The sequence below is a fragment of the Phycodurus eques genome, chromosome 22, assembly GCF_024500275.1.
Source record: "Phycodurus eques isolate BA_2022a chromosome 22, UOR_Pequ_1.1, whole genome shotgun sequence".
Classification (NCBI taxonomy): domain Eukaryota; kingdom Metazoa; phylum Chordata; class Actinopteri; order Syngnathiformes; family Syngnathidae; genus Phycodurus; species Phycodurus eques.
In genome coordinates, this window is record NC_084546.1 from 1,540,030 (window position 1) to 1,561,040 (window position 21,011).

The following is a 21,011-nucleotide window of genomic DNA, read 5'->3' on the forward strand; positions in this document are numbered from 1 at the left end:
TTTGGTCGTATTTATGACTTTTGAGCACCGTTGCTGTTGCTCAGACATTAATATGTACGAACCACCTGAGTTTGACAACTGCAACATAGTCGAGTGGTTTGGGTCACTGACTATAATACTGGTGACTCGTGTTCGATCCTGCCTTTGTTCACCGTTAATATCTCTCCACAATATTTGTTAATAAGTGGAGTTCAGAGTGGGGCTCGAACCCGAGACGCCTGAACCGGAGGCAAAGTTTTAGACCATTGGACCACCACATCTGGATGTTTCGCGGAATTAATTGCTGTGTCTATCGGACGAATGGTACGAAGTACGAATCACGAGAGCCTGTCAAGTACGAAGCAGTCCAATGGTTCGTGTCACTAACTACTGTTGAGGTCAATCATGTTTGATCCTTCCTTTGTCTAAAATGTATATCGCTCCACGATATTTGTTAATAATAAGACATCTGACTGGGGATCGAACCCAAGACGCCTGAACTGGAGGCAAAGTTTTTGACCTTTGGAGCATCTCGTCTGGCGTTTTGTGGGAATTAATTGCTGTGTCTATCGGACGAATGGCACAATGTACGCAAAGTAAGGAGTGGGGATCGAACCCGAGTCGCTGGCAAAGCGTTAGAACGTTCGACTGCAACATCAAGACAAAAAGCAGAATTTTCTGTCGTATTTATTCGATTGTCTCCCGTGAAGTCGCAACTGTAGCATTGCCGGAGGTGGTCGGTGTCCCTCGTGAAGTGTTCAACCACGACCCCGACCCCGACCTGCCCACCCAAGAGCCCCCAGCACCGCACGAGCGCTGCACCCGAGACGATCCGGGAGACCCCAGGGCACCCGCCCGACTGAAAACGGAACCTACCTTGCCCCATCCGTCTTGGTCTTCCTTATGAAATTGTGTTCGCACGACATGAACGATAGATTTATTGGTAACGCTTACAAGTACGGGAGCAGCAGTTGTCAGCAACGATGATCCATAGCCATCATTCCGGTTTTTGCATTGAACGTGCGCTGAGCACTCAACTTTGATCACTCAAGCACATTTCATCATGACTTGATTTGCTGTTCTGAGTCACTTTGTGATTGAAGGAAAGAGGCAGTGTAGGTTGTTGCTTGTTCTTTAATGATGGAAACAAGATATTTGATTCCCCCCAGCCATCGTTTGGTCGGCCTCCGGCGAGGCCCAGTTTGAAGATGGGCGTCACGCGGGAGCTCACCGACGTGCCGCAGTTGATGAAAAGATACTGCGGCTGAAATAAGTATTGAACACGTACATGTACCTCCAAAAGGTTGAAATGTTGGGAGCAACCCAAGTCATCCATCCATACAAAGAAAGTAGAAGCAATCAGCTCAGAAATTAAGTTGTGTGTAATGATGTGAAATGACACAGGGAAAGTATTGAACGCATCCCCGTTCTTCAGGTGGTCCGCTCAGAGGCTGAACTCAAGAGGATCAATAAATGTTCATGGAGGGTTTGCAGTGTGTCGTACTCACTTTGCTCTCAGTACCTGAAGGAGACATGAACGGCATCACATGGAACAATGATTATTAGCGTTATTTTCAATCAATTGTCCATCGTGTCAAATTGTTCAAATTTGGCCCATTGATGTAAGTGGGAGCCGAAGATGGATTTATTTATTTATACAACAGATAATTGTACATCAAAAGATGACTTTTCTCGCCGTCTGCGAGTGGCAACCATTGGCTCCGACCTCGCCGGCTGAAGGGCGAGCGGGTTGTCGGCGGCCGCCTCGGCGAGACCTTCGAGGACCCGCCCGGCGACGAACGCCGGGACGAGCTCGAGCTCTTGTGTGGTTCGTTGGCGAGGTCGTGAAGGTCATATTTAACCATCCAGGACATTTTGTTTTCAAGGCCAACGCGTTTTCAAGATGTTTGACAAAACATTTCGCATTGTTAAAGACATCTCAAAGCCATTTGCTTGAATCGACTGTAGATGTGCTTCTAAAGACATTATAAAGTCTTTTCAATGATCTTTGACAGGCATTTCTTGAGACATTGTTACGTTAAATTGAGGACAATATAAGTGTTCTGATGTTTTGAAGATGTGCGAAAGTTTAAAAAGGTATTTTAGAAGACATTTGACGTGAGAATTTCAGATGTTTTTTTTTAAAGATGCTTAAAATGTGTTCGCTCCCCTTTAAACGTGTTTTAAAGACATTTGTAAAAGGTGTTAAATGCAATTTAAGGTTGTTGGCAAAGGCATTTTTAAACCCCCGAATCTCGCAGCCGAGTTGCCTTGTCGTCACGGTGACGAGTACACGTGTCAAAATTCCCGTACGGCTACGTCGCTCGTGTGACCGCTCGGGTGTTTGCTAGAACAAGAAAGAAGACACTGGAGGCAAAAGTTGCTTTGAGAGAATTATATTATATTATATCAAACATGTGCTGCATACAATTCAAAAATGCTTCTCTCTTTGTTTAGCAATAAACAAGTGGACAAAACTTGTTTCATCATATCTTTCTGGAGCCTCCATAAAAGTGCTGCATGACAATCAACACGTTGGTTGAATAATTGATTGGGAATAGAAACTGGAAAAGTGCCAGAAAGGGGAAAATGACATTGCATCCGCACGAGGAGCATAAGCGCATCACATCAGTCTGCATAATGCAAAAAAAATAAAATAAAGTAAGGCACCAAAATTGTTGCGAGCGCTCAAGCTGCGTGACACCGTATAGAACGTACAACGCGTAGTACGTAAGGCTCGGCCCCTAGAAGGCGAACCTGCGCTCGGCGGCGTGGCCCGCCTTGTCCAGGTTGGGGTTGCAGGCGAACTGGATCATGGGCGGCGGGCCGCACATCAGCAGCAGGGTGTCGGCGGACGGCGGCGGGAGATGCTCCCGCACCATCGCCTCACTGATGAAGCCCTCGCTGTACTCCCAGTCTGACACACACACGCACACACTTCGTTGAAAACGACTTTATGACGACATGTCATGAAAAGTGAAACCTGTCTCGCTGTATATTGTGGCGTAACGGAAAATTCTTACTTGGCATTTTCAGATGTGAAATAAATGTTTTTCCTAACGTGTGTGTGAACGTACTGGCGGGCGCTCTGTCCACGGTGAACCACAGCTTGAAGCGCTCGGGGTCGTTGACTTGAATCTCCTCCAACTCGGGCCTCAGCAGGATGTCCTTCTCCGTCTGGCGGGACACGACGCGTGACCACCGCGACCGAGACGACGAGGATCGGCATTCCCACTGACCTGGTTGGCAAAGAGCAGGTGGCACACCGTCCGGTCCTGCGGGTCCTTCATGATGGCCGTGACGACCTGCAGCATGGGCGTGATCCCTGACGTAATGTCCACAATACACAATTAAATCCATAAGACGCAAGATAATTAAGGCTGAACTTGTAAAAGTGATCAAAGTTGGACATTTGCCTGTCCCGCCCGCGATCATGCCCACGTGTTTGGCCATCTTGGTCACAGCTGGAGCCTTTTTGTCAGCCTGAATGGCAAAAACACCTGCACAGGAACATGTACACAATCGCCATCGTCACGTCATATAGTCATTAAAAATGTCTTCGTGTCATGTGGCGCTGGCGGTAAGATGTCGTCGTGTCACCTTTGCCCCGGTAGACGAGAAGCCCGCTGGGCCCCCTGAAGTCGATGGTGTCGTCGATGCGCAGACTCTCCAGGTACTGACTCATCTTGCCGCCTTCTGGGAATTTGGGATGGACGTTTTTGAAGTAAACCTACGTGCGGACGGACAACGAAACAAACGATTATAACCGAGAAAAAAAACAACCTGAATTCATGTTGTCACCTTGATGACCAGGTCCACGTAGCCCTTGTCGTCATCGCTGGACGTGGGCGTGTACGGGCGGACCACCAGCACGCCGTCGATTTTGGCCGACAAATAAATGTGCTGTCCTGGAAACGATATCGCCGCATTTGGGATGATTAACTCAAGATGTGATGAGGGAGGCGGTGACGTCATACTGACCCACGGGGAGACCCAGCACGTGTTCGGCGGACGGCAGAGCGAAACGGAACTTCCGCGTGTCGTGACTCACGATCTGGAAGAAAAAAATGCAAAGATAACAGGAGGACGTGCATTGTGTGGAAATAAAAAATGAAATAAACTCAAAAATGCACCGGGTTTACAGGAGGGTGTGTCCGTGAACGCCTCACCTGCTTATCAATGAGCCGCAGTGCATACTTGACGCTGGGGTCCTCCAAGGTGATGGCGGGCCTCCTCCGGGGGAAGAGGAGCCGGAAGAGGAGCTTGAGCAGCCCATCAAAGCCGCTCCGGATAACCTGCCACAAGTTAGCGTTAGCATTGGCCCACCGTCTGGGAATGGAAGCTCAGCGGGGCGTTGTCCCGGCTTAGACGGGCTCGCCGAGCGGGACAAGTGAGTCACGCTCTCCGGCGGGCATCTTGCCCAAACACTTTGTACACCTGCAACGCTCGAACGTTAGCGAATGCCACCACACGCGCCAACGTCGCTGGTGTGTGCGCAAAGTTTACTCACCCCAATGATGTAGGACAGCATCTTGTTCTATGTCGTCGCAGGGAACAAACGACTGATGAAAGCGTCTTGAGCAGCTGCTGTTCTGTTGCGTTTGCTGTCAATAGCTTGCAACAGGCGAGGAGGTCAGGTTAGCACGGGGCTAAAAGCCCGTATCCGCTCCGTCTGTCAAAATAAAAGCTTAAAAAAAACAGCGCTTATATTGTCAATGAAAAACTCACATCACACTCTTATGATAGTAGTAATAGTACTTGTGTTAACCTGTATATTATAGTACATATTATAATGAGACATTAAGCTCTCATAGTATAGTATAGTTGTTTTTATAAAACATTTTCAGTAACAATGTCCGTATTGTCTGCTGTAATCTATCAGCTTGATGATGTTACAGGTCACTTCCGTATAATGTCGTCACTTCCGTCTTATGTTACATCACTTCCGTCTGTCAGAGCGCGGATTTTCCAAAATACTGGCTCTCTGCGTGATTGGACACACAATTACTTCATAAATTCACCGCTACAGCATATCGCACACATTAAACATATTTAATTATACTAATTTAAATTAGTTTAAAAATCGAAAATTTAAGAATGCGGCTGCAATTGCGTCACTTCCTTATGTTAAACGTCACTTCCGTATGTCAAAGCCCAGGTTTCGTCGTGGAAATTGTTTTCATCAACTATCAGCCATAATATATCGAATACACAAAAACATGCCTTTTTTAATCATGTAACAACGGACCTATGTTGTAGGACGAGTGCTACCAAATTACTTTTGTAAAACGTCACTCCCGTAACAGTGCTGCCATAGTATGGAAAACGTATTTTAAAAGGAGTTACTTTTTTATGATCACTCGGTATCCAGTTTATTATCGCGGGTGTATATAATCTACTGAATGTTTATCCGTGGTGGTGTGCTTAACGGCCACCTGATGGCAGTAGTGTTCCATGAACTGTCAAGTTTTTATTTTATGCTGTTTGACCGCTAGACGGCAGCAAATCACATCATAGAAGTGGTGCGTTTGCTTTATGTCAGTGACTTCATCAGATGGGGATTTACGACAAGAGGACACGTGGAGCTTCTGTATAGCAACAGGGAAATAAAACATTTTTTATTGATTGATCCTTTGTGTGTATTATGAAGTTATAGAACAACAGTCAGAAAACTCCACAGCGTATATCACAACAGACGCACGCACACACACGCACACTCACAGAGAAAAAAAACTGAAAATAAATTCAATTTAAAAAAAAAAATTAAAAATTTTACGAGATCATAGAGGAGAAAACGCACAAAATAGTCAAGCAGACAGTTGTTGAAACACAGCAAAGGCAACGAGGATCTTCACGTACTTTTTACAGCGCTTTGCTCTGATTGGTGCAGGGAATCATCAGAGGCGGAGCTTGGCGCGGCGGCGGTGCAGTTGAATGGCTTTTATTTTGTCGGCTTGTTTTGTGTTTTCCTGCACCGCCGCATTCCTGCGCGTTTTTCTACTTTGCGTCACACATTTTTCTTTTTCCCAACATGAGTTCTTTTCAAATTTGCTGCTCTTCTCATTAGGGGGGCGGGGCTTGAAAATGACACAAAAAGGCAGGGACAAAAGGTCGTTTTTTTTTTTATACAAAATAAAAGTGCAAAATACATCTAATCAACACCAACACGGTCCGTACTGTACATTCAACAAAGTAACCTCCAATAGAAAAGGATGGCGACACGTAAAATAAGATTAGATTATCATATTTCTTATAGATATACATTTTTGTTAATATGTACACACACACACACACACACACACACAGATTTGGAGAGCTCGTTTGGTATTTAACTCCCTGAACTGTGCACACACACACACACGCGCGCACCAGAGGAAAAAATGTCGCTTTTTTCGACGATGTGATGAACACACGCACGCGCACACGGGAGGATTGCACAGTGCTCAACAAACTCTCTCGGCGGGGAATCGGCGACATCACTACGGAACAAACTCGAGCTAAGTCTACACGTCTACACGCACGGCATCACAGTGATACACAAAGCGGGCGACGCCCGCGGAATGATGGCGATGGGTAGCTTCTCCGCAATAGCGCTACGCTAAATACACATGAACACTTGGCGAAAAACGCTTAAAAAGTCCCCCCGACCACACGCACGCGAGATTTCACAGATTTAAACGTCGTAGAGCTCATTCCCAACCATTCCAATCATCCAATTTCACATATGATTGAATTACTACAAATAATTGCTTTTCCCCCCCCCGCTATGTATGCCGCCGACGTATAGTGACAGGCAGAATAATTCAATGCTCTTCCACTAGATGGCATAAGGTGCAATTAACCTATTGCCATTCATACAACAAAATAATAACTTTGTGTTCAACTCAACAGACTCACATTTCACACTAATTAAGAGTATAGTATATATTGGATTAGTGATATATATCTTTTCTTTGTTATGTTTTGTTTGGTAGTGTGCCGTGAGATTTTTCTAAAGTGAAAAATGTCCCTTGGCTCAATAAAGGTTGGGAAACTGTCGTAAAGAATGCGATGGGAGTCCATTAACTTTGCTTTCTGAGGATGGCGGAAAGAAGCTAGCCGCGAGCTCGTTTTGGTCGCCGAGATTTTACGCCGGGACGACTTTTCGCAAACCAGGAAAATGCAAAAGAGTGCAAATGGGCGGAACAATTGGCAGTGAAAAAATGGCGTCGCTGGGCCGAGGCAACTGAAAGCCAAGACTCGTTTTGTTCCCGAACAGTGTGCAACGCGAGAGGTCAGACAGCGAGCTAGTTAGCCAGCTAGCTAGCTTAGCCTCCCGGCGCATGGCAGTGTTTATGAACCGGCGTCACCCGACGGCGGTTTCTGTCTCCTGCAATTAAAGCAAAAAAAAAAAAAAAAAGGCGGAGACCCAAAACAAAATGAGGATAAAGAGCTTAAGGACACGACGGCAACGGCTTGGTGCTTTTATCACGACGGCTCGACTTCAGCGGGGGCGTGAGCGAAAAGATACGAGATTCGTCGTTCGATTGAGTAAAGGCGAGGACCCTCGGACTGACAAATAAGTAGAAAAAAGTCGTAAGAAATCATGTGCTTGTAGACGCCCCCCTCTCAAATGACCAAAGCGGTCGATGGCCTTTTTCGGACGTCTGCTCGCATATGTCTGCTAACGTCTACTTTAGTCTGTTAGCATACGTCTGCTACACTCACGCGCACGTACTGTATGTGCGCTATGTACACGCGTTTAAAATCGAACATCTTATTAAAAACATCCAGATAGAACAACATAGAAGCACGTCAACTAGAAATGCGTGGCCCGCATAACGTATAGTACACAGTACAATGATCGTATGTATGGACGGGTGGATGTCACATATGTACAAGTGTGTCAGTCATGTGCTATGTCGTCTATAAACATCATATTGCTTAAAAGAAGAAGGGGCGGGGCCAGGCCGGGGGCGGGGACGCGGCGCGAAAAGCGAGGAGATCACTGAGGTATTTACACAGACTGGCTATAGAAGAAGGAGGAGGGGCGGGCAAACTTGGCCGCTCCAGGGGCCACATTTGGATCTTGCAAAAAAAATAAATAAAAAAATAAATAAATAAAAGAAAAATAGGCAGCGAATTGGATTTGTGGCAAACATCGCTGCCTCGCAGCCGAGAGGTTCTGCGTTCCAAACTCGAAACGCAACCAGGCCGCCGTGTCTCTCGACTCGAAGTCAGCTCGGGTAGACGAGATGGAAAAAAGGGAAAAGATGTCGGTTGATTTTAAGAATAAAATCGTAATTCATTCAAATTTCAAATCAATCTTTTATAGTTCATTTAATTCCTGTAATTCATTAAGCTATTTAATATTGAGAAAATAAATATTTTTTAAAATGCAGACGTAAAATATATTTGACTGATATATTTCAGTATTTTAAGATGTAAAATTGTTTATTTGACAAATGTATCATTGACAACAAATCAATTATCCGTTTATTTAATAAAAAAAAAATCTGCATATTTTCTTTAATTTGACTAATAATAACAATAAAGATAAATTATTGAATACAAATATATATTTTTCAAATGTCAAATAAAAAAACGAGTACTTTTGTTGTTATTGGACTACTAAAAACAACGAGATAAATGAAAATACAAATGAATACATTTAAATTGACCAACTTTAGGAAAAAAGTGGCTAAATGAATATAAAAAGAATTGCTGTATAAAAAGGCCGATGCTTGACATACTTTTTAATTCTCACGTGATGACAATAAAGTGGAATGGAACGTAATATTCCAGTAGCCTTGCTAATGCTTATGTGGCCCCCAGGCCATACTTTGCCCACCCCGGCTATACAAGAAGGCAGGCGCGCGGAGGCGGCGACGGGCGGGGGGTCCCGGGGGGTCCTGCCTATTTCTTGGTGGAGAGCTGCGCGTCCACCTCCTCCTCGGGCTTGAGCACGTGCCACTGGGCGACGGGTCTCCTGGGATTGGCCAGCATGTCGGACCAATGGCGCAGCTCCGTGCCCGAGCTGTTCAGGCCCACAAACACTTTGCCGATGGCGTCGTTCTTGCCGATCTTGTCGTAGTCCAGCACCGTGATCACCACCTGCACCTTCTGCGCACACAAGACGAGAGTCAATATCGATACTGACGTGTTTGACATCGTTATCGCTCGAGGTACGGTATCGATAGGCTTAAGAGTCAAATATCCATACGTCGTATTATCCCGCGTCGACGCAGCCTCCCAAAATAACGATATCGCAATGTATTGCTCACGGTACAGTATTGACGCGACGTTGTCAAATATCCAAATCGTCATGTATCGTTCCATCTTGAGGTACAGTATGGCAATCGATTGGATCTGTAATGCATTGTTGACCTTTCGTGTACAGGCTGAATATCGCAACAATTCTGCATTGTGATCGCTCGTGGTGCATCACTGATGCGCTATCACAAAATGGCATGAAATCGCATCACGATCGAGGACACTATTGATACACCAAAATATCGATATTACCAAGTATCGCTTCATTATTATATCGTCTCGGTGTGTTGAATTGACAATATCGACATGTAGATATCGGTACGAACCGTACGTATCATTAGCTGTCATGGTGCTTCGTGTCTCCGTGAAATACAAAAGGGATACTTTGCGTCATTTCCTCTTCGTTATCCACGTACGTGTTGCTCCTCAGTGTTTCAACAAATGGCGCCAGTGTTTCGTACGATGAAAAAAAAGCCTCGAAGCCGATGACGGCGAAACAATGGCGGCTCGAACTGCTCGGCCGAAGGAAAAAAAGCAAACCCCAAGTGAGCACCTGGATTTGTTCGAAGGGGACCTCGAAGCTGAAGGACTCGTTGTAGTACGGGTTGAGCGTGTTCTTCTTGATGGTGGTCTTCTTCTTCTTCAGACGCTTGCCGTTCTGCATCAGGTGGATCTTCACGTACGGATCTGCGGCGCGACAGCGACACTTTTAGGCAACGTCCCGCGCGCCTTTCGTACACGGCACCCGCGTCCCCGCGCCATCGCCAATCGGGAAACGAAAGCCGCCGTCGCGCAGACGTCCCGTGCGGCCGCCGCAAAGCGTCGTCATAGCTCGACGGAGCGCACCTCCTCGCCGCTTTACAGCCGCGCGTTATCGCTGCCATTCTACGCACGGGTGGCGAGCGCGGGATTATTACGGGAGGAGGAGGAGAGCGGGAGGAAGGTGGCGACCGACTGTGTTGCATGCTGGGAGTTTGTTGCTTTGCCCAATGAACATCAAAGCAGGTTAAAAATAGAACGCCTGTCATCTTTGCCGCCCTCACGTCACTTTGGATCGGTCGCGGTGCGCCCGCGGGCGACTTGTACCCCCCCCCACACACACACGGACGTCGTGTGTCTTAAATGTCTGAAGTAAAAAGTCGCATGCTGCACTTCTCCGTGTGAACTTTGTAGGCCAAATAGACACTTTTGAGGCGGCAATTTTGCAGCATCTCTGTGTGAAAGTGGCTTAAAAGCCCTACAAAGGCCCTTTGAAGTCCCTCATCTTTTTTTACTTTCGTACTTTACTCCCCCCCCACCGCGCTCTACAGTGCGCGTAATTTGCGCGAGGCGTTTATTTGCGGCAGACAACCACAGGAGAGCAGGCTTGCGTCGCACTTGGGAGGAAGTGTCCCCAAAAAGAATGATTAGTGATTACACGCGCGTTAAACGCTAATGCGTACGTGTCCTTGCGCGGGCCCTAATCACGGGCGCTAAACAGGACAACAATGGAAGACGCGACCGCCGCGCCATCCGCCACTTGTCCGACTCCGCCGCCGCCGTGCCGGCTTAATGATTGCGATTACGCACCCGCCCATTATTCCCACCGAAGTCAAGGATGCAATTTGGTGTTGTGTTCAGTGCATTTTGAAAAGTAGTGAGCAACGATTTTGCAAATTTCACCGGACTTTTTAGAACGACATCAAAATCCCAAAATAGCGATTAGGGAGTCGGGAACGATGAATGATTCCGAACGCGGCGACTGCATTCGGAATCATTCATCATTCCCCTTCCAGGTCGGACTTTTGACAGGATGTTACGCCGATCTCGCGCCAACCCGTCCGAGTGTTGCCGAGCGGACCGGGAGGCTCGTTATTGCATCGAGTTGTTAAGCTTGCATTGTGGAATGCGCCTTGCCGTCTGTTGAGCCCTTTTGACACAGAAACACTATAAAACGCAAGAAAAAACTCTTCTCGCTGCGTATGCCGTCAAGAGTCTTCAACAAAGGTAAAAGTGATGTTAAATGTTCATTTATCCACGTCGCCGGTCATTTATATTCATGTCACACTGTTTTTGTACGTAAAGTCGTAGTTATTCTCTCTAAAATGTATTTTTTGTTCCTATTTCTGAGTGTCTGTAACAGATTAATTGGATTTATAATATTTCCTATGGGCCATATTGCTTTGGATTTCATACGATTGGGTTTTCGTCAGACTTTGTGTACAGGGATGAAAATATAGTGACCTTTCTTTGTGCCCACTATGTAAAAAATCCTCAGCGCCAACTGACCTGACAGGCCGCCCACGTCCATCTTCTTCAGGTTCTTGGCCTCCAAGGACCACCACGGTGAGCTTGCCGGCAGTGGGCACGTAGCGCAGGGAGAAGCAGATGTCGCCCAGCTTCTCTTGCTGTGGCAGAAAAAAGTCCATTCCACTTTTTTGTGACATTTTTGTTTGGCGTGAGTTTCCAGTTTGTGCCTCGACTCAATAAAGGTTGGGAAACGCCGCTTTAAAGAGTCATTATGCTGAATTCAGTCAAGCGCGTCTGAAGATGTTTTTTGGCTTTTAATGAGCTCTAGCTGGCAACTTTGGCCATTTGTAATAAAAGCGTTGACATCATAAATCAAGAATGCATCGGTGTTTAGCAGCTAATAGCGGCGCCACACAGCAGAACCGGTTAGAGATAAAGTGAAGCCCAAAAAACAAAAAAAAAGGCGGCGTTCGTTTGACATTTTATTTCCCGGGTAAAAAAAAAATAAAATAAACAAGTCTGACTAACAAGCTAAAGCTCGGGTCCATTAAATGCGATCATTAGCGACATCCAAATTGAAATGAATTAATTCAGTCACTAAACATCGCAAGAGGAAACCGTGTTGCCGTAACGCATCATTCGCAGACAACGGCGGAAAGTCGGGGAAGCGGAATTTGCGGAACCGCCCCCAGGCGGGGTTGCGCGGGCGCCGGGCGAGGCGTCGGCTTTCAACTTCAAATGCGGTGACCCGGTCGCCGCGCGCTGCCGCAATTAACCTTTAAATGCAGCGGCTGGTGGTGCTAAGCGGGTTGCCGTGGCAACACGCGAGGGTGCGCCATGACATTTAGCGTGAAAATTGAATCCCCTGAACTGTTGCCGGCAAAGTCACGGCCGGTATTAATTGAAGGGGAAGAGCGTGGACGTCTGATTAAGCGGCGTTTGGCGCTCACCTCCTCCTTCTCGGCGCTCTGCAGGTCTCGCCACTCCTCCGTGATGTGGCTGAAGTCCACCTTGTTCATGGGCACCTTGATGTCGCCGATGGCGTCGTGCTTGGAGAAGCGGTCGAAGTCGTACACCGTCATCACCAGCGTCTTCCCGCCCAGCTCCACGTAGGGAACCTGAACGCGACACCACAATGGGAAGTGTGCGCCGACGGTTTCTGGCATGTGCGCCGTGTGCGGCCGCACACGGCGGCATCGCTCTATACAAATCCCAAAATAGTGATGAGGAGTCGGGCTCGGAGGCTGGAATTTGTGTGATGCGGCCACTCTCCTCCCAATTAAAAGTGGAACGGCGATCTCCTTTTTAATTAGCCACCTCGTAGCGACTGCAGTACAGTGACACCGGCGGTCGCAAACTGCGTCGCAGGGGTGCGGGCCATCAAACGTGCAACAGCGGCATCGTAAAATAATTGACAATTAAAGACTGTATGCTAACGCTAATGGCGGTCTGGTTCAAGCCTCTGTAGTTAGCGTGATAAAACAGGATGTCTGGCGAAATACTGGCTTTTTGGGGAGGGGGTCTGCGCCGTCTTCCCTTTTTGTACGTACAGTAGCACCTAGCTAATTTTGCAAATCGCGGAAAAACCCTGAGTAATTGACACCTGCGTTAACAGTTTCTCAAAATTGCCTGTATTATTAGTGTGAATAAACTGGAAATATTCCACAAACTAGGATCCCAAAACAAGTTCATATCATTTCAAACTCATCTTAGACCCTTAAAAAAAGACTTTGATTATTTGATTTTGGAAGAATGCACCTGAAGTAGGAATGTGCAACTTTGCACTAACAACTCGGGCTCAACTTAGCTCCTCCCCCACTTACAAAGCTCCTCTCTCCTTGGAGATGTGCCACTTCCACAGATTTTCTTGACGCCAACTTCTTTTTTACGACGCGGCTTTGGCAATACCTCTCAGCATCTTAGGGTTATTTTAGCGAAACAGGACGGGTCCCGCGGACAAAAACGCAAATAGGTGAACTTGTGACGAGCGAATCTGCGGGAAATTGCAGTACTTTCCAATCGAGCTGTCAAAAAAAGGACGGCGAGCACACAGTTTCCTTGGCGCCGAAGAGCGCGAGCTTCGCATCGGTGCCGGCGTCGGCTCGGCACGTGGCGCCTGGCCGTGTGAGCTATTTTGTCAGGAGCTCGTCAAAGCGCCGGCTGGCTGCCGTCCGCATGCAAACGGGCGCCGGGAACAACGAGAAGCGGGCGATCTCCGCGGGGAACGCTACCTTGAAGGTGAACTGCTCGTTGAAGACGGGGTTGAGAGTCTTGCGGTGGACTTTGGTCTCAAACTTCTTCTTCTTGTCGGGCAGCAGGTAGACCTTGACGTACGGGTCGGACGTGCCGCCCATGTCCATGGCGGGAAGCTCGGCCGCCTGGATGATCCCTACGATCAGCTGAGGAAAAGACAAATCTCGTCATCCCGGATGATGATGATTATTTCCCGCCTGGACGATGGGATACTTCTGGCTGCGACCAGTTATATTGCAGTTTGTGATTTGCTTTTTTGAAAAGAATTGAAATGCCATTTATCTGCCCAAACAGCGCGATTTAATCTTTTACATATTTTGAATAAATAAAAATAGCACCGTATTGTGTAAAAACACTGGAACGTCTTTGCGGCCTTACTGACAAACTTGTGCGCAATTAGCCTTACGTGGCGGGACGGCAGAGGGGTGATTTCAACTCCCGTCGTTCACAAAGCCCCCAAAACCACCAGCGTGACCTCGGAACGCGCACAACGCTTGTAATCGCACCCGTCGCACGTGGCCCCGTTTGCACATCTGCTCCGGTGTTTGCGCTGCTCTCCATCCAGGCCGCTACACGCTTCAGTTTAACAGGCTTAACTGCACTGATGCATCATGGGCCGGCTCAAGCGCAACCGCTCACTCCCGCGTTCAGAGATCAAAAAACTCTGAAAAACGAACGCGCTGTAACACTGACACAGTGGCTGGAATTGCTGCTGTTTGTGGGGTGGTTCGCTGTGCCTGGGATGCGTGAGATTCAAAGTGGAACGTCAGCCAGGTATAATAATTCGACATTTCGGCGCAATGGCGGTAGGCCCACACAGGGGGTTCCCAAAGTGTGTTGCGCGCAACCCCCCGGAGAGCCCGTCACGGTGGTCTGGTACAAACATTTTCTCGATAAAATGCCATTTTTAACGGCACACAATGGGATCTCCGTGCTTCATTTGCATTGTTTGCGCGTCCTTTCGTCTCATTTGCTCTGCCACGAATCGAGGGGGGGGGGCGGCGGCGATATTTGGCGCGGCGGACGGGAAGACAAATGGGACATTTCTCCGGACGCACACCAGGAGGTCAGAAAGCAATCGTCCGTGTCCATCGGGTGTTCGCCGAAGCTGCCCGAGGATTAAGAGGGAAGCGTTTCCACCAAGCCTGCAGGCGACTGCGATAAACGGCCGCCTCCTTGGTGGCCATTGTCGCGCGCCGTCCCTTCATTACGCTTTAGCTGCACCGCGTGCGGCGCTTATTAGCAGCGTCATCGCAGAGTGCTGTAAAATAGGATATTGTCCACATAAAAGCCCCTTTCTGTGAAATGACTCCATAATTTGTCTTTGTGAAAGTAATCCTTGACTGAGCACTAATGGTGTGTGTTCCTTTGACTTTTACAAGAGTCATTAAGCATTCGGCGCTCTTTCACTTGAGCGCTGACAAAGGCCACCAGTGAAAATCATCTGCAGGAGGAACACTCCACAAAGGAGACGAAGGCTTGTGCACACTCGGTAGAACAGAGTTTTTTCTTGAAATTTACTGTAGCACATTCATAGCTTTTCCTTGTGTGAGAGGAATGGGGGGGGGTTGAAGAAAGAAGTGTTCACGTCGACCCAAGAAGTGTCTGTTTTCCGAGGCACTATCGGCAGCTGTGTGAAAGTGAGGTATCGCTTTAAAATGATGTTCATTCATAAGTGTTCCGTTTTTTTCGATGCTGTAACAATGCGTGAGGAGTAGCACATCGCTCCCGCTGGGGTCGAGCGAGATAAGATACACGATCGTCCATCATTCTGACGGGAGGAGGGGAAGGGAACGTCACGCACACGGGGAACAGAAATAAAGGGAATAACGGAAAGCCAGACCAGGGGCTTGAAATCAAACGGCAAATTTACCGGTGTCCGGTGTTGTATCAGACCGTGGACCGTGATCGTGTGACAGGGACGAGGGAAAGGCCCGAGTCACTCAAGTGAAGGGAAGAGCGGAAAGCCAGAACAAGGGTGTGACTTATCTTTTTATCCGATTGCACGACACTGCAAAGTCCTGCTTGGCTGACACGGCCAAAAAAAGGGTTTCCAACAGTTGTTTACCGGCTGTCACTCCAAATGCTTGCTTCCGAGACAAATGCAAACTATCCTGCGTCTGAGCTAATTGCGCTCCCGTCGGCCGCGCTCACAGCGGGGGAATCGGCTCGTCCCCGTCGGGGCAGGACGGCGTGTGCGGTCACGCGTCTCTTATCCGTCGCACAACATCTGGGCGGCCGTTGTCGGTCTTGCGTCGTCTGCTTTTTAAAAGTCAGCCGGCGGAAACAAATAAAGCAGACGGAGATCCGCCGGGGGAATGTTTTCCCGATCAGCCGGAAACAAACCAAAAATACCAGGCGGGCCGGAACGCCGCAGCCTCGCTGGGAATTCCTGCGAACGAACAACAGCCGTGGACTTTGTTAAATACTCGAGAGGCAAAATAACTCGATAATAATTCCTACTTTGGGGGACATTGCGACATCAATGTACCCGAAAAAGAGAGGGAAAACTTGAGTTATTAAAACCAAGTAAAACCACAACGGCCGGCTTCATTCCTGATTGTGCTATAAAAAAAAAAAAAAAAAAAAAAGAAAAAGAATTGCGCAGCAACCAAATTTGACAGTATCAGTAACTGATGTTCACCGACATCTCTACTGGAAAGAAAAAAGAAAAAGGGCAAAGGGGTAGAAAGTAACAATTAAACAATTAAAGTAACAATGAGTGGCTCCATTCATGAATGTTGTGACTCTGACTGCACAAACTCGGACAGTGACAAGAGCGATGATGCGATACTAAAACATCTTTAATACAATTTGATATCAATGGAATGGGAGAAGCACTTGGTTTACTACAACAAAGTAACAACAGTCGGCTCCATTCTCGATGGTGTTGAAAAGCAAAGTCACAGTGAAACGAAAAAAAAAAAAGCTGAAATACGCGCAACTGCAAGATGTCGGACAGCGTCGGTATCCGTCGTGAAAAAGTTACGATTGTCGGCTCCGCTCACGACGATGTTGCAGATCTGCGACAATAAATATATTGGGTTGGGGGATCCCTACCACCTGTTGCAACCCGAGAGGGAGAAGGACAGGGACGAGTAAAGCCAAAGGAACCGAAGGCCAACAATATTCTTGGCTACGTTGAAAAACGTGACTGCGCGTCATCGGACGTCGGAAAGTATCAATACCCGATGTTGACGTTTCGATTTTGGAAAAGTGTCAGAAAGACTCACTAAAAGCAAGTAACGACGGTCGGTTCGGCTTCATTTTCAAAAGCAGGTGGGCACAGACACGAGGGCACGCTCGACACGGCACGATCGATACGCCGATAGCGTTTGGCGAAATCTCATTTGGGGCATACTTACGACAAACACACCAGACAAGCGAGGCGGCGTCTCACCGTGTTCTCGGTGAAATTGTAATCCAGCGAGTACTGTAATTTGCCCAGTTTCTGCTCCTCCTTGGGCTCGACCTCTTTCTCCGTTTCCGTCAGGCCTGTCTCGGCGTCCTCCTCATCCTTCAAGGCCTGGAGGAGACACCCACCAAGAGTCAGTGCCGGCGGCGCCGCTCCCCCCTCCGCCGGCTCGGCGGACCGACTCCTGCGAAGGCTGCCGTTTGTTTTATGACGTTCGAAGGGAGGAGGAGGAAGGGGGAAGCAAGCACTAAAACACACAGCGGTTAACACGGGAACATGCTCCGAGATGCACTAAAGTCTCGCTCCCCTGATGGCGCGTCGGAAGGAAACATGGCAGACGGCACCCGAGATGAGAGCAACGGGCAGGCATTGAGAAGAAAGACACACACACAGAGAAGAGGGGGAGGGGGAGAGGGAGAGAGAGAGAGAGAATCTTCTGGAAAGAGATCACAGTTGCCTTGGTGTCAGTTCAAGTCAGATCAACCTTTGAGAGCGAGTAGCCTGGGTGGGGGAGGGAGGGAGGTGGTGGTGATAGTGCTGGTGGTGGGGAGGGTGAAGTTGGCAACAACATGCGGTCGAAGAGTCAAAAGTCATTCACTCGGCATCGGAACTTGCCGTCCAAGAGGTTTCTTTTTGGGTTGTTTTGCTCGTTCTGCATGCACAGCATTCTCTGTGGTGCGCCCGTGTCACCCCGACCCCTTCTCCACTATTTACACCCTCAAACATCATCATCATCAGCAGCAGCAGCAGCATCGTCATCATCGTCATCATCATCATCATCATCAGTGTCACCCTAAAGCAGAGGTCCTCAATTGGCATGTAGCACCTTGACCGGCGCTTGGCATTGCGCCACGCCGGTTAGCAAATGGGCGGGCAAGCGGATTTTCATTCATACCGACTGGACGCTATTCACTCTACTTTTACGACATTTTTCAAAAGCATTTGTTTCACAAAAACTTTATTGATCCGTTCAGTGAAAATCAACAACAATTGAGTCGAGTTCAAGTCGAGGCAGCGCCGCATTTGCGAGTGGATGCGCGCGAGGCGAGAAAGCAGCGGCGAGTTTTTAAACAAGAAAATATAAGGAAAAAAGACCCCCCAAAAAAGAGAGCAACAGAGTGAAAAGTAAAAAAAATGGAATTTAAAATGTATTTATGTATTTTTTTTAAAGTGGTCGAGATTGTTTCTATAGGATAAATTTGGCAACGCTCACATTATCTTTCAGGCACTTCAGTTGACTTCACGTCGGCGTGAGGACGGTTGTTTTCCAACAGTCGATACGGTTAAGCAAGTGCGTGCCAGCGGGTGCGTGCCAGGCCGGCAAGCGGCTTTAAAACAAGAAAATGGAAAACGCCGGTTCAACCGGTTTGGTCGTTTATATTCTGATTGCTTACATACAAAATTATTTTGCAAATGTAGCAACTCCAAAAGTTTATTTGTCTTTAGCTTTATTCAATATTGCTGTAACTTTCGATTACTTCATTCATTTTCGGGCTGAATTAAAATGTTCATCGAAAATATTATTCTGATAAAATACCATCCATTACGAGGGTCCGGGAGAGTTTTTCTCCCGATTGTTTAATTGAGGACCCCTGCCCTAAAGATCCGTCGCCATACACCCCCGCGAGCCCCCTCTCTCTTGCCAAGGCGCCATCCAAGCGTCATGCCAGCAAACGGGTGCTTGCGTAAATACGTTCGGGGGGGGGGGGGGGTGGCGGGCGGGCGGGCCCCGTTCTTTGTCGTCAATCGGCCAGTCCGCTCCGGTGAAAGCAAAAGGCCGAACAACACCGATCGGTGTCTGGGTTGGTCTCCCGCTGAGAAAACAAAAAAACTCAATCCAATTGACACTCGGGCGGATTTGGTAGTTGCGTCGTGTCGAAAAAGGCGGGAGACACGGCAACCGATCGGTGTCGCGCAGTCCCGTCTTATCGTACGTGTGGTATATATGCGCATATGCGGCATGTACGCACATATATACAGTACAGATATACATGTACTGTATGCATAGTTACATATATTTGGGTTCAAGTTGGGTTGTCGTCAAGAGGCTATTAGAAAACCGTCAAAACATCAGAGCAGCAGGCTTAAGAAGATCCAACAGCAATCGGGAAACCTACCGCCAGTGACCATCCCGCACAGTCATCAGACACAACACAGATAAGGAGGACATAGAAGGAAGAAACACAAATTAAAACAACCACACGCAGGCGCAACAGGAGCAACACCGCGAGAAATGAGGCGGGGAATTCAAATGATATCGATATTGATATGCTTCACGTTATCAAGACACACACTGGCGGCGACGAGGTTAGCGCGCTAGCTGTTAGCATTCGCAGATACAAATATTTGGCCGTCGTTTCTCGGGGTGTGCGCCGCTTCATTACCTCATTACGTCCTCATTAGACAAAATCAAAAAGATGACAAAAATCTGAAATGAATCACTTGAATCATTTTAAATCGTAATCATTTTTTAGCCATTTTATGAACACCTTACAAGGAGAGCAAGTGTGTTCGCTGTGTTCGGAATACAACACAGGTGTGAAGCACATCTGACTAAAGGAATTGCCTGGAATTTCTCATTTCTCCATTTTGTTTGCTATTATTCTGAGCACAGCTGTCGTGTGTAAAAATACATATGTTGCAGTTACAGTCAATTTGGACGGGCCGTTACCTCGGTTTTGGCCCCGTCCTTGACGTCCTTCATGTTGATGGCGTTTTTGCCTTTGTCCTTGCCCTTCTTCTTGTTCTTCTTCTTGAAGATCCACTTTTTGCACACGCAGAAGCAGCAGGCCAGCACCAGGATGACGGCCACGAAGGCGATGGACACGACGGCCCACGACGGCACTGCGGAGAGGACGCACGTCGCGTCGGATTTTAACGTCGGGATGGCTCGGTGCCGGCTGTCGAAACGGCATCGGAACGGTCCGGGCCGAACGCGTTTAACGAGATGAGGGATTCCCCCCCCCCCCCCGAGCAGCTGTGCGATTAACGTGGCTTGTTAAATGCAAATCGCACGTGCGCGTGTCCTATAAGTGCAGCATAGCGACGCTTTTCAGATGGCCGCCGAGTGAGGTCGAGGAGGACGAGTAGGCGGACTTTCGACTTTTCGGTGAGTGGTTCATCCGAGCGGCAAACTATAAAATGCTGCTGTTGACAGTTGGAGTACAAAAGAAGAAAAGTGCATTTTGCTTGGAGGGATACTTTGTTGTTGTTGTTTTTTTCTTTTCTTTTTTGTTTGGAGATGAGCGCTGGGTACTGTGGAAGGATCAATGGCTCGTCGACTAAAATCAATGAGTTCTTTCTTCCAGAGAGAAAAACAATCGTCGGCGCTCTAAAACGACTCCGGTGCGCACGAACGATTTGGGCCTCGCATCACAGCAAACCCCCCGAACATCTGTTCAGATTATACTTATACCTGTATATAATCATACATCATATTATACCCATAGTATATCTACATTAAACCTATATACTGTATATATTATACCTATACATATCACTGTTATGCTCACGGCTATTATACTTACACAGCGGTGCCTTGACATACAAGTTCAACGTATTCCGCGACCACACTATAACTCAAAAAGGAAATGAATGGAAAAGCGGGGAAAGCCTCTTCGCTAACACTCGAAATGAAACCCGTTGAACGCTTACGCCTTGAACGCCTTTCGTTGCTCACACGACGGCCAATGAAAGGCACTTCGCTGTTCCTTAATTAAAGCCAGCCCGAGTCCCAGAAAGCAATAAAAGCCTCCCCTAATTAACGACATTGTGTGAGTGCCTTCTCTCCAGAGAAAAATAGCACAAGTGTGAGAGAGCGCGAGGGGAATAAAAGGCGCCACGTTAAGCCCTTCAACTGCTTATCTGTCGTCACAGCAGAATG

At 47.7% G+C, this 21,011-nt stretch overlaps 2 protein-coding genes across 2 annotated transcripts in view; both read right to left on the reverse strand.

The window, feature by feature from the left end:
• Positions 1 to 2,359: 2,359 nt before the first annotated feature.
• On the reverse strand, positions 2,360 to 4,623 carry LOC133397167 (NADH-cytochrome b5 reductase 3-like). The gene is made up of 9 exons (XM_061667745.1): positions 4,490 to 4,623; positions 4,149 to 4,274; positions 3,961 to 4,033; positions 3,781 to 3,887; positions 3,580 to 3,709; positions 3,396 to 3,479; positions 3,219 to 3,304; positions 3,057 to 3,156; positions 2,360 to 2,896 (listed from the first exon to the last, which is right to left on the reverse strand). The coding sequence occupies exons 1-9, from the start codon at positions 4,508 to 4,510 to the stop codon at positions 2,724 to 2,726; spliced, it is 900 nt and encodes a 299-aa protein (XP_061523729.1). The 5' UTR covers positions 4,511 to 4,623; the 3' UTR covers positions 2,360 to 2,723.
• A 4,167-nt stretch (positions 4,624 to 8,790) lies between these two features.
• Positions 8,791 to 21,011, reverse strand: part of syt1a (synaptotagmin Ia) — a 75,749-nt gene continuing 63,528 nt past the window's right edge. Inside the window, 8 exon segments of the mRNA XM_061667769.1 lie at positions 8,791 to 9,081; positions 9,785 to 9,918; positions 11,500 to 11,545; positions 11,547 to 11,618; positions 12,411 to 12,578; positions 13,692 to 13,859; positions 17,114 to 17,239; positions 19,800 to 19,972. Coding sequence (XP_061523753.1) covers positions 8,875 to 9,081; positions 9,785 to 9,918; positions 11,500 to 11,545; positions 11,547 to 11,618; positions 12,411 to 12,578; positions 13,692 to 13,859; positions 17,114 to 17,239; positions 19,800 to 19,972 — 1,094 coding nt within the window. The 3' untranslated portion in view covers positions 8,791 to 8,874.

Coding starts and splice junctions, on each gene's coding strand:
- LOC133397167 (XM_061667745.1), bottom strand. CDS start 4,510: ATGCTGTCCTACATCATTGGG. Junction 4,275..4,489: donor TGCTGTCCTACATCATTGGG/GTGAGTAAACTT, acceptor AACTTGTGGCAG/GTTATCCGGAGCGGCTTTGA. Junction 4,034..4,148: donor TGCGGCTCATTGATAAGCAG/GTGAGGCGTTCA, acceptor TTTTTCTTCCAG/ATCGTGAGTCACGACACGCG.